The sequence below is a fragment of the Protomyctophum bolini genome (assembly GCF_963924005.1).
Source record: "Protomyctophum bolini genome assembly, chromosome: 14".
Taxonomy (NCBI): domain Eukaryota; kingdom Metazoa; phylum Chordata; class Actinopteri; order Myctophiformes; family Myctophidae; genus Protomyctophum; species Protomyctophum bolini.
The window spans coordinates 20369432-20387240 of NC_137875.1; the positions used below are offsets into that span (position 1 = coordinate 20369432).

A 17809-nucleotide genomic window follows, 5' to 3' on the forward strand; every position below is an offset into this window, starting at 1 on the left:
TATCCTCCCAAGCGGAACCACCTGGCTGTTTGAAACTTACTTTTTAAATATGAACAGGGGCCTCTACATTTCAGAGCAGCACGCGTGGCTTCCTCACAATTTGAAGAAAAAGGCACCTTACCTACAGTATATATGATTTTCTTTGTAACCTTTTTAATCATTTTCCACCATCACCGAGACCCTATACGGCCAGGATATTAACCGAATCTATGCCATTCGTGCTTGCAAACCTCCTTTGCCAAAACGATAAATCTCGGGTTTGTTTAATGGCATTTAATCCAGATGTAATAGTATTTTATATGGGAACTGCCCATAGATCCGAAGTCCCGTTAGTCCGAACATGCATTAAGGGTGGCTCCCATGGTGTGTAGTCATCGAATATCCAAAATCTCCTCGTGCACACACGCGCACGCGATCTAAAGCATTTCAGGGCTCAGATTGAGATAAAGGACCATGTTTAGAGCTTAATTATTTCTCTGCGCCCAAGTCACGTTATCAGCCAGGTACAAACATGTTCGTACCCCCTCGTATACTCTGTGTATATAGTGCTTGAGCCCCAATACAGCTTTTAACATTGATCCGGTTGCTATCCAGCTATGGGACGTTACAACTCCTCTCCATTTACCTCTGTTCAAAGCAGGATTTTCAAACCTCCATAAGTCGGAATCTAGGAGAGCTGTCCTTGGTGATCTTCAGCCATCCAAAGTTTGGATGTCATTTGTGACTTTGTATCCAGTCTAATTATGCTGCTACACACACATTCACAACAACATCCGGTCCGTCGGTAAAAGTGGTCCGTGTTTATAAATCGAATAATGTAATGGATTAAATAACCCCGGGCAATTCAAGTGTTAACTACAATTATGCTACGAGCTAGCAGCAATTTTTTTTTTTATTAAAACATGAATTTGAGGTCGTGCTATGCATAATAATAGTTCGAGTGGCAGATCATGGCCGTGAGCGAGCCTGGCACGACAATGGAGGGCTATCGCTTCCAGGTCGGCCAGGATGAGGGCTCTTATTATTTGCTTATGTCGCACATTTCTCTGGCACTAGCCTCACGTTACCGCCTACATGGTAACGGGAGGGAATGTGTTAACAGCCATCACGAGACAGCTCAATGACATCAGAGTACAGTCACACCACTGTAGGTCATCCCAATGTAAACAGCGTACAGTTATAACAAACTCCTCATTTCCCTGCTGGGTGTCTTTGGCAGCGTGTTGTTGTTAATTAAGCCCTGATTGTCCATTAATTAAAGAGGCACCGGTGAGTGTAATTAAGGGAGTACCGATTGCTAATTAAAATGTAGCCCGTAGTCATATGCATAGCAAATGACTCGACTACTTAGCTGAGGAAGAAACAAGAACTTATCTGGCTGAACTAAACAGAGAGCAGTGGAGAGATGAAAGAGAACCTGTTATTTGTAGTGCTAAAAACGGAGTGATTCTTCACTTGAGGTTCATTTATTAAAGGTGCATCCATTGATTTTAATACCGACAGTACGCAGCAACATCTGGAGTGTTACACTTTAGAATCACAAGTGTTCATTGAACTCAGAGAGTGTACACATTGTAAACAAATGGACCCTTGAGGCAGGGGCGTGTCCAAACTTTTTTAAAAGGGAGCCAAATAGAGAAAATATGAAAACACCCAAGGGCCAACTACAACTCCTACCTACCATAATGTAGTTTCCGACCATATTAAAGTCACATACCGGTATATACAAATCATTGTTTCAACAGGCAGACAGACAGACAGACAGACAGACAGACAGAGTGCATTGAACGGCTGTACCTTTAAAAAAAAATGGTTAATCTGTATACCCTCTTGAGTCTTGTAGTTAGAAACAGACACATACTTTAACTTTTGAGTTAAATTGACACTCCGGACTTCACTGTGTGTGTGTCTGTGCACTGTGTGCCAGCCATGGTTCCCCTTGCCCCCCCCACCCCCCCTCCTGACCATTTTCCAATATCACGGACCACCCGGCCTTACACTCCCATAATTGGGCCTGTGTATACAGTGGACCTGGTTCGGCCGGCGTTTCCATGGCGACCAGGGACCACCTGAAGAGCCCTCATGGAGATTCGATGTCCAGTGAGCCGGTGAATTTGGTGACCAGTGCGCGGAGGCACACACACACACGCACACACACACACGCGCATGTGCACGCGCACGCACACACACACTCTCCTCGCTTTATTATAGTGTACTCGCCTACGTTGGCGATTTGCTTTCGCTAGCCTGTACACCCGCTCTGCCACACACGGAAAACCTCCTCTAATATCTCATTCAACAACAATATTCTCGGCCTACTCTAGACAAGGCCGCAGTTCAATAGACGAGAGGCTAATGTGTTTGCTCACTCTTTTAATGTTCTCTCCACGGGGCACAGATTGATTAGCCCTGCCCTGGCCGGCCATGAATACGTAACCCCCCCCGCCCTCATCTTATATCCTCTACCTTGGCCTGTGCGCCGTTTGCTAATCAATGGACCAGTGAGATGTCTGTCTACCATGTCCCCTTAATAATTAAAGACCTGCGAAACCTTTGTTCCTCTAATGACCAATTAACCAGTTTCCAGCGTTTTCTTCGTCAGCGCGCTGAATAATTGATCCACTCTTTAAAACACCAGACAGTGTTTTTTTGTCCGTGGGCTCCCCGGCCTCGCACATTAATCACCCATCACCACTCGGCGTCAGAACAGAGACGGTATCATTTGTCATTCATCTGACTGATGTAAGAGAGGACGGTGGGAGGGGGACGATGGGGGAGCTGTGAAGACTGCTGAGAGAGACTGTACATTACATTCACTCACATATGGTCTCTCCATTGATTTTACATCATCGTCGCTGTTGGGTGGAAACCTTGAATGTACAAAACCGTTCTTCTTTGTTACTGTATTTAACAACTATCGAGCGGTGCCCGTTGGGCACTGGCCTACTTGGGGCGATGCAAGTTGGAAGTGCATGCCCCACCCAGTTATTATGTCTGTGCCGCTTTTATGCCCATATATGGAGTTCTTTGTCAGGCATGCCCAAATGTGGAGATATAGGGGTGATCAGGTGTGATCAATTGGCTAATTTGGGCCAGGGTCCAGAGCCGGGCCGAGGTGTTTTGAGGCGGTTCTGGACAACCGTGGGTCCGACCGACTCGACACCGGGCACTGCACTCCCTGTGAATTTGAAGTCGTTGTGGCGTACGGTTCTCGAGTTAGTGGATTACAGACACACAGAGACTTGATGTGAATGCACCAAGTAGATATATACACACGTGTGTGTGTGTGTGTGTGTGTGTGTGTGTGTGTGTGTGTGTGTGTGCGTGCGTGCGCATTATTGGGCAAAAGCCCTCTGTGTCATGATTATAGTGACCTTTTGTGTGCCATGTTGACGCCGAAGGACTGCTGTGGACCTGCAGACCGTTTCAACTCGTTAAAAATGTTGGCACCGAAAACAAGGCTTCTTCCACCTCTGGTGGAAGAAGCCTTGAGCCCTGTGAGGCACACCCAAGCGAGGCGTCGGTCGAGTGGAGTCCCTCAGGGCTCTGTGCTTTTAAATGGTTAAAAGACCACAATACAATGGAGATGTAAGCTGTTTTGGTGTTTTGTCCTTTTGACGGATATAAATACAAATATATGTTCATGTTTTTTTTGTTTTTTTCAGTAGAAACATGACAGCCGATATCCATATAGAAGTCACATCTTTATTTGTATATAACGTTTGCTCCACAGGAGTCTAAAGGCCAGACCAATGCAACTACTCACAACTCCAGTGCAGTGCCAGTGACCAATGCAACTAGTCGCAACTCCAGTGGAGTGCCAGTGACCAGTGCAACTAGTCGCAACTCCAGTGGAGTGCCAGTGACCAATGCAACTAGTCGCAACTCCAGTGGAGTGCCAGTGACCAATGCAACTAGGCCTAGTCTTAACTCCAGTGTGGAGTGCCAGTGACCAATGCAACTAGTCACAACTCCAGTGTGGAGTGCCAGTGACCAATGAAACTTCTTGCAGCTGCCATTGGCGATGATGGCATTAAAGGTCCCTGCACACAGAGCACGTTTTTCGGATTTTTTGCGGCGTTTCTCCATCGTTTTCCGAAAAACTCATCCAGTGTAGAGGGTTGGTCTGTCTGTGTGCCTGTCCGGGGCTATAATCTTGCAAACTGTTGGACGAATCAGCACATTTCTTGTGGCCAGCAGGCCACAGATTGCCTCCAAACATAATTTTTTTCACTTACTAGACCGGCCTACTCGAGAATGATGCAAGTTTGGAACAATGCAAGTTGGGAATGCATGCCATACCCAGTTATTCAATACCTGTTGTACCAGCTGTATCCATTGTCAGAGTACCAGATGTACCCATTGTCAGAATACCAGTCAGTCTGCCTGTGTCCATTTTATGCTATAATATACGAAGATCTCAGTGTCTGTCCTGGTCCTTTTTATGCCCATATATGGACGGTTCTCAACAACCTCCTATCCGACCAACTGCATGCCAGGCCAGACGTTTTAACACAGGTGTCTTGCTCAGGGACACATAGACTGGGCACTCTGGGGGGCAAACCGTGGACCTTCAGATTCTAATCATTCAGCTGTGGTCAACTCAACTCCCCACTATTATTAGATACACAGTTTCACACGTCAGGGGATGCAGGGAAAACCGAGAAAGCATCTGTGTCATTTTAGATTTTTGCGTTAAACCCCTTTGGGTTTAACATTAAGTGCTCGTTTGGGCTTGTTTATCTGTAAAGACAGACCAATCACTACCATGTAATCCTTTCTAACGCTCTGCTTGCGGTTGGCCAGGTGCTGGCCGTGGACCCTGACGACGGGGACAACGGCACGGTGGTGTACAGCATCACGCCCAACCCGTACTACGCCATCAACAGCAGCACGGGACGCATACGCACCCGCGTCATCACCCTGGACAGAGAGAGCAAGGACTCCAGGGAGGCCCTGCTCATGAGGACCATCGTCATCTCCGCCGTCGACCGTGAGTTTGTGTGTGTGTGTGTGTGTGTGTGTGTGTGTGCGTGTGTGTGTGTGTGTGTGTGTGTGTGTGCGCGCGACAAAGCGAGACGGAATGTGTGCACACGCACGAGCAGCATCCATGTGTCTGTCAGTCTCTTTCCATTGGAGTGCTTTTTGACTGGAACAGCATGGCAACCAGCACATCTGTTAGCAAAGCCACAATTGCTTTATCCCATTTAGGACGGGAACGCATCATGTGTCACCTCATAGCTTTGAACCACTTTAGCCATTATTTTAAACTTTAGCTGTAAAAAAAATAGCAGATCTAAAAGCTCACTGCGCTACAAGCTTGTAGATCTGCTATATATTTTTTAATCGTGGCGCAAATCTTTGAATATATACAGTATATTCTTTCCTAGCGAGCGTTTTTAACTAAAATCTTTGCTTCTGGGGGGGGGGGGGGGGGGGTCCCTGGAACAACATAATGTGAGACGAGGGTCCGCGGCCAAATACATATAATTATCTGGGTCCTTGACCTGAAATAGTGTGAGCACCAGTGCACCACTGACAATGAAACAGGGTTTTTCTCAGAAAACTATCATGATTTAAAAGATTTGTATAATCATATTCTCAGGTCTTAATGGGTTATTTCATGCTTAGCAGGGGGCCTTCGATGCTCAACGATTAGCCTGCTATACCGCAAGCCTCATTCCTCTTTCTTTCATATTGACTATGAAACTTTTTATGGTGCCTAATAATAAACTTTTTGGGACCGTGTGATACACGTGTGTGTCCCTCTGGCGCCCTCTGTAGGTGGCACGCCGCCACTGCGCGCCTCCGCAAGCACCACGGTGTATGTGAACCTGCTGGATCTCAATGACAACGACCCAGCCTTCCTCAACCTGCCCTTTGTGGCCGAGGTCCCAGAGGGTCTGCCCAGCGGCTCCTCTGTCTTCAAGGTGAGACACATGCACACCAGTGTTGATTTTGGACAGCAGATTATGAATGTAGTTTTTAGTCATAGTCTCTTGAACAGTTTTCATTTTAGTTTTAGTCACATTTTAGTCACCCTTGATGTCTTGGTGTCTAGTTTTATATTAGTCGACTAAATATCATAAGATTTTAGTCGACTAAATTTACAGTTGATTTAGTCGACTAAAATGTAAGGAAACAAATGCAGCATTTGCTATGGTGAAGGAAATGCACATGCCCCTCCTTTTCATGCCATGCCGGAAGGCAGCATTCAGTCTCCTGAACTTGAACACAGCATTTTGCGTTGAACAAATTTGTTTAGAAATCCATGTCGTATACACCGCATCTCCACTAGCTAAAGAGTTCTGGGGTTGTGCCCACGGAAATAGCTGATCTACAAGCTCGTAGATCTGCTATTTTCGCTATTTTTGTTCCAAAAGCGCCCTCTTACGGGATTTCAGCCCCTTCTTCTCCTAACACTCTCTGCACGTGCCTGCTTGTGTCCTTGCATGCCAGGTCCAGGTGGAGGACCCCGACGAGGATAGGAACGGCATGGTGACCATGGCGCTGCAGGTGGGCATGCCCCGGCTGGACTTCCACCTGAACACGTCCACGGGCGTGCTCACCTCCACGGTGGCCCTGGACCGCGAGCAGATCAGCATGTACCACCTGAGGATCGTAGCGTACGACGCCGGGAAGTTCCCTCGCACCTCCACCTCCACACTCACCATCGTGGGTGAGAGCTGAGAGTGTTTTACAATTTGCGCATTTCTTTCTTTCACTTTTATTTATTCGGGGGAGTCAATTGAGAACTAGCTCTCTTTTACAATGACGCCCTGATTACACAGTAAACATAACATACAATTCAAACACAAATACATTACTAGGTAATAAACAATTCAGATTGAACAAGTACAGTTCAGAGTATTCCATACAAGACTTTTAAATCAATCAAGTGAAATCAAGTTCTTCCGTTTTATAACACTGTAGACAGTTCCACATAGTGATGAAAGGCAGGCATTAATATCGGGAATTTATAACACAAAGTAGTCTTGAGAACGGGTGTGATGATGGCCAACTTTAGGATGTAATGGGCTGCTCAGATAATTAGGCAATTTCTTGAGTAAGGCTTTATAGATAAAAACAGTGCAATGCTGCTCTCGTCGCATAGCCAATGATTGCCAACCAACTTAATCCAGAGCAATTTACAGTAAGCAAGAACAAAACAAAACATGGTAATACATCAAATACATAAAAATAATCATCATGAATGATATCATATACGTAAGCTAATAATCTAACAGTGGAATATCTATAATGAAACCATGCGTATATATATATATATACACTAAAGAGTGCTATGTCTACATAAAATGCTATTTAAGTTACAGTACATAAATTGAGTTTATGCATACGCCTGTATTACCCTGTAAGGACGTCAAGGCTAGTGCAAGTGCTACGTAAAAGTCAAAAGTCAAAGTCATACGATTATTCACACACTTTACGGCAGTGAAATTTGTTCTCCGCATTTGACCCATCTCTTGGAAAGGTGAGCCGCAGCGTGCGCCAAATCCAACCCTTGATGCTGAGTGCCAAGCAGGGGGAGGCATTAGGTCCCATTTTTACAGTCTTTGGTATGACCCGGCCGGGGATCTCACTTTCAGGGCAGACACTCTAACTACAAGGCCACTGTCTGGTTCAGACAACGGCCGAAGATTGGAAGTGAGTCTGCAGTTCTCATTCCATAGTTTTGGAGCCAGAAGGCAGAAGAGTTTCGGGGAGAGAAAGCTCACAATTAAGAATTATATGAATGTCTTTCAAATGTGTCAAAGTAAAACATATTTAATATTATATATGAAAGATATTTTATGGTTTCAGGGTTAAAAATATATTTAATATTTTGTCTGTACATTTGTATGTATGGAATATTTCGCCCAGGTTAATTTAGCTTTGCATGGTTGGCCTCCAACTGACAGAACACATTCAAGTCTTAATTTAATTAACTTAAGTGGGTGTACAAATGGAAACAAATGGACTCATTATATTAACACTGGGGATTTGACTGTTAAGAGTGACCTTTCTGAGACTGGGATTGAATGTTGAATATCTCCTACTGCTAATGCTGGCCTGCTCTCTGCTTTTTTGACTAAGCAGTCTCAATAAAAGAAGAGAAAAAAATGTATGAACTGCCCAAGAAAGGGAAGATTGAGAATAAAAGATAATGAACGTTACTCTCAGACTGATGAGTAAGAAAGCACCCTCTACTGGTTGAAAGCCTATACGAGATAAGTGTGACATACTGCAATTTAAAGCACCACTTAACCACTTTTCAACCTATCTTCATATAATTGGTCCTCACTCATAATCATGATAAAATAGCACAGGTTTTCTTCTACTCTACTGTGTCTCATGGGAAGGCTGTGGGCAGTTCAGAAGCCCGGCCGTCCACCAGTGACATCATCAATGGGGAAACCAACCTAATAGAAACTGCAGGCTTTCTATTCCTGAAACGTTGCAATGTGAAAATTGAAGCCATTGACGATATGCACACGGCTGCCATCTTGCCAGCAAGGTGCTAACTAGGTGCAACTTCCCATAGACAGCCCATTCATCCAAATGTCCTATCTAATTGTATTAAATAACGCCAAACTCACCAACATTGTTGGAAAGCTTGAATTATCCATATCGGCAATGTGTTTGTTTAATAAAAGTCCACTGTAGACATGTTATGAGCTACTCCCTTTCCTGACTGACTTGCAAATGAATGTACTTAAAATGTACTACTTGAAATGCAGTAATTGACAGACAACAAAAAGACAAATTCAAATTGAGAGAAAAAAACATATAGATCTAGATTAAATGACAACTTGACGACACTCACTCTAGTTTTCTTGTCTCATTGTATCTGTCTGTGTGTGCGTGTGCTTGCGTGCGTGTGTGTGTGCGTATGTGTGTGCGTGCGGGACAGTCCTGGACGTGAACGATGCCATCCCCACCTTCTACCCGGCGCTGTACAACGTGTCCCTGCAGGAGAGCGTTCCCAGGGACCACGTGGTGGCGCGCCTCAACTGCTCCGACAACGACGCCGGCCTCAACGCAGAGCTCAGCTACTTCATCACAGGTCAGCGGCAAGTGGTGGGGGATAAAGTACTCTTAAACTTAAATTGATCCCTGGCTAATAAGACAAATATGCCTTAAAACATTATACTTGCCCTCTATACAACTAAAATCACAAATAAAAACACCTAAAATATGTTATTTCTTTCATAAATAAAGAATCTTTCACTCAATAGGAACTGCTCCTGTCGCAAGTTGATGATGTCATATGTCCATTATGGTCTAGCCCTATGGAATGTATGGAATGCATGCTATTAAAAAAACTTCCTAAGGATAATATGAGCATCAAAGCAATATTTTAAATAATTTTTATTAGCACATGCATTCCACGTAGGGCTGGACCACACAGGGCCATATGACATCATCAACTTGCGACAGGAGCAGTTCCTATAGACCAATTATTTGTTTACAAACGCGCACAGGTGACTGTTTCATGTAATCAATTCCCAACAGATCTCCAAACCTGTTGTTTTGGGGAGTGCTGGTTTGAGTCCATTCAACCTCCCCTTGTGTGTTGGCTAGTGAGATGCACCCTAGGAGACATTTATACTTAAAAGCGCAACAATATTGCGCACAGAGAACAGCTTATATCCAAGCTCACATCGCATCGTGGATGCGCGACTATTGTGAGTGTAGAGGTCTGCGTGCGGTGACACCATCGCGGGACGAAGCATAAATTATACTTAATGGGCTAGGCTCTGCTGCCGTTATCATGAGTGCACCTCCCGTTCTTATGACAGCGACTGGAGGTGTGGTTTTGACAACTGCTTTGAATTACTATTATTGTTCACACACAACAGAAACCAATGGATTATATATTTCAAGAGTGAGAGATCACAAAAATCCTAATCATTCTTCCTCCACACTGGGAGAAAAACAGCATCTGAAAGTTTGATGGTTCATTATTTTACACGTGAGTGCATCTAGAACTTTTCCATTGCATCTTATGAGAGGCAGGGTTCTTCTGCTGCCGGTATGCGCGCGCATGCTGTTTCTATGAGAGGCAGGGTTCTTCTGCTGCCGGTATTCGCGCGCATGCTGTTTCTATGAGAGGCAGGGTTCTTCTGCTGCCGGTATGCGCGCGCATGCTGTTTCTATGAGAGGCAGGGTTCTTCTGCTGCCGGTATGCGCGCGCATGCTGTTTCTTATCAGTGTGATGTCGTCTGTTAAGGCGTCTATAAAATTAGAAAGGTTCTCTATTTATGAAAGAAATAAAGAATATATTTGTATTAAATCTTTTTCGTTATAGAGGGCAAGTATAATGTTTTAAGGCATATTTTACTTATTAGCCAGGGTCCCAGGGATCATTTTAAGTAAAACAAAAAAAAATATCGATACTGCAATTTAAAAAGACTATTACAAGGAAAAGTCCGAAATGTACTTTAAATGTAATTAAAGTGCCAAAAGTAAAAGTAGTCATGATACAGCATGTCTCATTTCAAGTTTTCAAATGTATAAAAAAAATCTTTTGAAAATAACAGATGAAGATCAGCTATTTTCAAATGGTCGAGAAGTGGGTTAATGTTAGCCTGGGTTCCAGCCTGATTTGCCCGCATCTGAAATGTCACTTCGCAACTCGGTTATGAAGTGACATTTCAGATCCGGGGAAGGCAGCAAATCAGGCTGGCCTGGAACCCAGGCTAGGTGAATGTATGTTTTGTAATAATAACCCAAATCCACAATGTAACTAACTAAAGTTGTCAAATAATTGTAGTGGAGTAAAAGTACAACATTTTCCTCTGAGATGTAGTGGAGTAGAAGTAACAGTATTGGAATTAAGTATAAACATTGTAAATGTACTTTTACTTTCCAATTTTCACCACTGCAGGTCTGTGTGTGTGCGTGTGTGTGCGTGTGCGTGCGTGTGTGGACGCGTGTGCGTGCGTGTGGTTGTTTAAAGAAAATAGCGTAATGAGTTTGTCATTCTCTGTGTTGTGCTCTTCAGGTGGCAATCAGGATGGTAAATTCAGCGTGGGCTTCCGGGATGGTGTGGTTCGCACTGTGGTGGGCTTGGACAGAGAGACCCAGGCAGCGTACACTCTGGTCATAGAAGCTATAGGTGAGTTATAAGTCTGTTCACTTTTTATGATGAAAGCTTTTAAAGTAGCTATAAATGATACGTAGCTTGCGGAGTTAGTTCAGTCGGATATACTCGAGCGTGTTCATGCTATGCTCATGGGTGCATTCTGTGTATTACACTGGTACTACTCATGTTCGTACTCCTTACGATGACGTGGCGGTCAGCTGACCAATATCCGGGTTATTTAAGCCCCCCATCAGTCTCTGTTCTTCCTGCTGTCATCCTCCCGCTGTCATTTGTCCCTGGACTGTTGGTATGCGCCTGTTTTCTTGCACAGTTACCCTGTCCCCAGCACCACCAGTAGGCTCTGCTATTGTTGGGGGGGGGGGGTGTATTGTATATGCTCTTTTGTTAACGTTGGTGTTTAGTTATGCCGAGCAGAGAGAAATATGTAGCAGAGCCGAACGCCAAGATAAATATTTCATGCACATGTATATTCATTCTATAATAAATGTTGGTTACACAGCCAGCAATAGGTTAAACTCTCCCCCCAATTTTTTTTGCCGCAGTCTGCATTCAAAGATTTTCCTTGCTTTGTCATTGGTCCAACGTTTTCTACCAGCAAATGATTAGTAACCAATCAGGAAGTGGACAGTCAAATTCAATGCATTGTTCCTCATCTTTGAAGGCCGACTGCGGCCCCTAGATGTGTCACACAGACAGTGACAGACTACATTGATATCTATTTTAACAATTGTAAAGTTGGTCACGTGGCCAAAAGATGTGCGCTCCAGCCAATTAAAACGTGTTCGGAAAAAGATGTGCGGCCCAGCCATTGAAAACCTTTGCGGAAAAGATGTGGCAAGCCAATCAGCCCACACCAGGCCCGCCCCCGGCTCACACGTCACTAGCTCTCAGAAATTCAGAATCTGCAGCGTTGGAGAAGACACAAACAAGGAAGGGGACGAATTGGATTTTGCTTATTCCTTCTAAATGTCTGTATTTAAAATATCACTGACACAGCGATTCCCTTACTTACATCAACATTGTTCTTTGTCAATAGTTGTTTTTTGCCTAAGTAAAACAATTAGAGTGTTCCAATCTGATCTCCCTCTCCACCACCACACACACACGGATTTACCCCCCCACACACACACACACACACACACACACACACGTGCCCCACACACACACACACACACACACACACACACACACACACACACACACACACACACACACACACACAAACAGCGATCTCTGTATATAACAGCGATCTCTGTATAACACACACACACACACACAAACAGCGATCTCTGTATATAACAGCGATCTCTAAACGGACTCGCCCACTCTACAAACAACAAAGTGAACAACAAACAAGACTCATGCTTGCCACCGCCAACAACTGGACTGGAATACATCATGCCACGAAGAAAACGCACCGCACTTTCTCAATACACGCCAAACGCCAGCATGTTGCATGCGTGTGCTTCTCAGCTTCTCCAAACATTTGCCTGTGCGTGCTTAATCATTTGCACGCCCGTGCATCGTTGGTGTGTGTGTGTGTGTGTGTGTGTGTGTGTGTGTGTGTGTGTCGCGTCGCCCTCCAGCTGCAATTGCGAGTGTGCGCTGTGTGCAGGGCACACTACTGAGTTTAAAAACACAGCTGAAACATGAAGTGGAGTCTGTCAACTCCCGCAATTTCCTTCTTCCCATATTGCGCTGCAACGTAACTAGGATGAGCTTTCCGAAGGGCGGCGAAATTCTAGTATTATTATATAGCTACTTTAACAGTCTTTGTTTTCACAGAGGAGCAGGGGCCGGCCGCTATTGACTTGGTACTTTCACCTGCCTTGTTTCTGTACTGTCGTCTTCAAAGGTGTTTGTTTCACCCGGGCGGAAAGGGGGGAGGGGAGAAAAAAAAAGATTTGGTGCGTGTCTGCTGCTCTGCACTGTGATTTCAAAGCGTTGCTCAACTCTCTCTCTCTGTTCCTGTCAAGAAAGAACAAAAACTCTTGAGGTTTTCCGGTTTTGTAAGAAGCCGTGCTGTGGAGCAAGGGTGACACGGTGTCAAAATTACTGACGGGGTCGCGGATGTAACTAAGGGACAGGGGAGAAAATGTCACCCGTGCTGTAAAAAGATTTACCCATGTTGCGCTGATTTAGAATGAACTGTATTTGTCACAACCTGTAATGTAATGTGACATTTTTAACGAAAGTATTTAATTTATTTCAGAAAACATAGTTCAGTATTTAGAATCGGCCTTAGTCCTAAATGGGTTAATATCACATGGTCCCATCTTTTGTTTTTTTGTTTTTTGTGTATGATTAACACAATACAAATTAAACTGATTATTTTTCACACAGTTCTCTTGACAGTTACCCAGTCACATTCTCGAATTGAACGTTTTCCACAGATCATTGTGGTGTAACACAAATATGATTTGTGTGTGACAGGCCCCATGTCAATACCCTTTTTTAGTTTTCTGCATTTATTGATAGATTCTTAAGTGAATATTTTTAGAACAGCAATGTGTTCTAACCTATGTGACTATGTTTAGAGTACCAGTAGGGGCAAAAGTGGCGCTGTTGTGCGGCTGTGCCAGAAAGAGAGAGAGAGAGAGAGAGAGTCGGGATCGGGAGTCCAAACCCGTGGCACGCCGTCAGGCTGGCTTAGCAGCCCAGGTGCCTTTTTATGCCTTTATTGATACGTTGAAAGTAGACAGACAGGAAGTGGGGAGAGAGAAGGGGACAGACATGCAGCAAATGTCTTCATGAACAGGACTCGGACACGCACCTGTCAGGCTAGAGCCTATGTGGCATGTGCCTGGACCACTAAGCCAGCGGGCGCCCCTTAAGTCATACATGGGCAACTGGCGGCCCCGGAGCCACATGCGGCCCCCACCCTCACTTAATAGATTCCAATTCCAAACATGCAAATATGACACGCTTTAATTACTTCTGTCTATATAATTATGTAGCTTAATGACTCGTAGGCCTATTACAAATTTACAATGTTATTGTGTTTTCTTTATGTCCAATTTGTATTTAGTTCATGTAGTTCAAGACCCGCACACCGCCTGCACTTGCAATATGAACACGGTGGCACAGTTGGTAGTGCTGTCGCCTCACAGCTAGAAGGTCCTGGGTTCGAACAGTAATGTGCAATGTGGCCCTCTGGAGTAGGTGTACATGGAACTATAGTCTTCATCGTCAAAGTTGCCCACCCACTGAACTAAGTGAAACACACATCTATATTGCAGACAACGGTCCGGCGGGCAGTCGGAAGACAGGCACCGCCACGGTGTATGTGGAGGTTCTGGATGTCAACGACAACCGGCCCATCTTCCTCCAGAACAGCTATGAGATCAGCATATTAGAGAACGTACCCGCAGGAACCAGTATTCTACAGGTACCAACACACACAACACACACACACACACACACACACACACACAATCTTTGCTATGTATCTATGCTACACACATGCATACACACAAACACACTGCACACTGCAATGTTAACATTCATACACACGAGGTTCTACACCTTATAAGGCAACAGGAAATATCTAAATACGTCATCATAGCCTGCACAGATCAAGTTATACAACAGTGAACCGCGTTAATTTTGACAGGCGGGTCTCTGCACGGACATATCTTCAAGCAAACAGCGCGAGTTATATGTAGGCCTATATAATTATAAACTAAACTTGCCAACTTGGCACGCATTGCTTCACTCCTTGTTAAATGTCAGAACGTTAATAAGTTAAGTGATGTTACAGTTACTTTCACTGTTTCACATAATGAGAAAGAAGGTAATTTGTACAGTTCACCACACGACCAAATGCTATATTAAAACTCGGCAATGATAAAAGCCCTTACTGATGAATTGCCATGCACTATAAAATCTGATCATTTTCCTTTGGCCTATTTGATTTATTGATTACTGGGGTGATTGATTCCCTGCCCTGTCGGATTTGGAAAGCAAATATATGGACACAGGACATATTTAATCCACCGGACCATGCGGTTTTGGCTCTTTTTTTTTTCTTTTTTTCCCGGGTGGGATTAAAACGTTTTTAAACGTTTCCGATCCAACATCAAGCCTGATCAAGGTAAGAGTTGTAGTCGACGAACATTTTTCGTCATAGTTTTAGTCCACAAAATCAACACTGGCACACATACACAATTACACATGTCTCTGGAGTCATAACTGGAAAATACACTTTATTTTCTACAAGTACAGTCCATCCACAAAAACACAAAACAAGAAAATTTCTTCCTCAGGGCAAAGGCTCTGGTTGCTGCTGCTTTCTTGTTGTGTTTGATGTGAGTGACCAACGGACATTCACAGATCATTGTTGATTTTCAACCTGTCAGATGACTTGGGTTTACAGCATTGACACATCGATCACACAAACAAACAAGAGCACTAAATCAACTTGCAATAACTTTAATGTGATTGTCTGAATCAGTGGTTCTCAAAGTAGGGTCCAGGGACTCGCAGGGGTCCTTGAGGGGGTTCTAGGGGGTCTCCTGCCAAATTATTGATAGTTCATGAACAAAAGGGACCCCTTTATGGAGTCTGTAACTCTGACAGTGTACAAATGGAACCAAATGGACCCTTATGGGTCTGTATCTCTGAGAGTGTACAAATGGAACCAAATTGACCCTTATGGCACTGTATCTCTGAGAGTGTACAAATGGAACCAAATGGACCCTTATGGGTCTGTTACTCTGAGAGTGTACAAATCAACAAATTGAACCAAATGGACCCTTATGGGTCTGTAACTCAGAGAGTGTACAAATCAACAAATTGAACCAAATGGACCCTTATGGGTCTGTAACTCTGAGAGTGTACAAATGGAACCAAATGGACCCTTATGGGTCTGTTACTCTGAGAGTGTACAAATCAACAAATTGAACCAAATGGACCCTTATGGGTCTGTAACTCAGAGAGTGTACAAATCAACAAATTGAACCAAATGGACCCTTATGGGTCTGTAACTCAGAGAGTGTACAAATCAACAAATTGAACCAAATGGACCCTTATGGGTCTGTAACTCTGAGAGTGTACACATGGAACCAAATGAACCCGTGTACACTATCAGAGTTAAATTAACTCTGATGATACTACAACATAGATGGTGGTCCCGACTCCCAGATATCAAAATGTTATCAAATACGGATGCATGCATGTCATGCATATCAAACTGGGCTGTCCTTGAAATTAAAATGGTTGAGAGTCACTATATAGCGGTACAACAATCCTCTCTTATCGGGGTCCCTGGTTTATCCTTTTCAAATGAGGGTCCGCAGGCGCAGGGTAACGTCAATTTGGAGCCCGTGACATGAAAACGTTTGAGAACCACTGGTCTGAACAATGTGCCACATCTTGCACAGAAAACCCTATACCAACCTACCAACACACACTAAGGATTATTTACAAATACTGTTCCAGGGCCAGTGATGGAAAGGACAGCTAAGTAGTCAGTCAGTCAGTCAGCCAGCCAGCCAGCCAGCCAGCCAGCCAGCCAACCAGTCAGTCAGTCAGTCAGGTTGTAGCCTGGGGTCCACCTATAGACCGATTCACAGAGGCGTGCCCTGGGCGCGACCATTACTGAGGTGTAATCCATGGAACAGGTGCTCCGTAGGCCAGGTGTAGCTAATCAGTGCTGTTGCGCTTAATGGTACACCTCAGTAATGGCCGCACCCAGGAAACCCTCTGTGAATCGGTCTATAGTTGGTTGTAGCCTGGGGTCCACCTATATGCTTTCTATGGCATAGGCAGCTCCCGGCAGGATCCGCCGGGAGAATCTAGATGCAGCTGCGCGCCATGAGACTAATTAATTAGAGCGAGAGAGGGAGAGGATGAGTGTGTGTGTGTACCGGTCTGCATGCATCAGCAGAGAATGATCGACATTTGCACTACTCTATGCCGAATTGAAGTGGACTCTGTCCCAGACTTTCTTTTTTTCTCCCTGGAAATAAAAACGCCTGGGTTTCCGAGGCTAGCCTGGTTGATCAGTTCATATCAGCTCATATCTCGGTGACGTAATCAAACAGACACGGCACGGTGACATGAGGCTCTGCAGCAGCGGCACCGGCCTCGGGCTGCAGCATCTGTCTGGCCGCCGGCGACTTCTTCTGGGAGGCACGCTCGCGCTCGTGCGGCGGCCTGCGATGCTGCTGGGGCCGTCGGAACGACGCCATGCTGTACGTGCGCCGGTAGGAGCCCAGCCTCTTCCACACCTTGAGCTGGGGCTCGCTGGACCGAGTGCTGTGGTTCTCTCCGCGGCCGCGGCCACAGCCTCTCCTCTCCGTGTCCTCCTCCTCCTCCTCCCCTTCCCCCGAGGGCCGGCGGCACACTGCCAGGAAGGCGGCCACGCCTGCCAGCAGCAGGGAGAGACCCAGCACCACCATGATGGTGAGCTGTGGGTCATGGCTGTCTGGAGGTAGGGGCGTGGCAGAGAGGATGGGGGGAGACAGGGCGGCGGCAGTGGACGACAGGGTGGACCAAGTGGACAGCAGCGGGGGGGTGGGCTCTGTGCTCGAGGAGAGAGAGGTGGCGTTGGACTCTGCTGCCTCGCTGGTGGTGTTCATGATGCCTCTGAGGCCCCTGCAGGGAGAAAAGGAGAATAACGTTATATGTTTTGTCAAGCAGTCAAGCATACAGTATACTGTATATCCAAGCTGAGTTAGGCTTATTTGGAGGCTTATTTTC

General features: G+C 45.1%; 1 protein-coding gene across 2 annotated transcripts in view; it reads left to right on the forward strand.

Annotated features, from left to right (window-relative positions):
• Nucleotides 1-17809, forward strand: part of cdh23 (cadherin-related 23) — a gene marked incomplete at both ends in the record, with an annotated part of 270347 nt that overhangs the window by 170000 nt on the left and 82538 nt on the right. For both annotated transcript variants that reach the window (XM_080782539.1, XM_080782540.1), the window contains 6 exons: nucleotides 4807-4993; nucleotides 5785-5930; nucleotides 6460-6679; nucleotides 8912-9064; nucleotides 11006-11119; nucleotides 14347-14495. In XM_080782539.1, the coding sequence (XP_080638665.1) occupies nucleotides 4807-4993; nucleotides 5785-5930; nucleotides 6460-6679; nucleotides 8912-9064; nucleotides 11006-11119; nucleotides 14347-14495 (969 nt within the window). The remainder of the gene's footprint in view (nucleotides 1-4806; nucleotides 4994-5784; nucleotides 5931-6459; nucleotides 6680-8911; nucleotides 9065-11005; nucleotides 11120-14346; nucleotides 14496-17809) is intronic.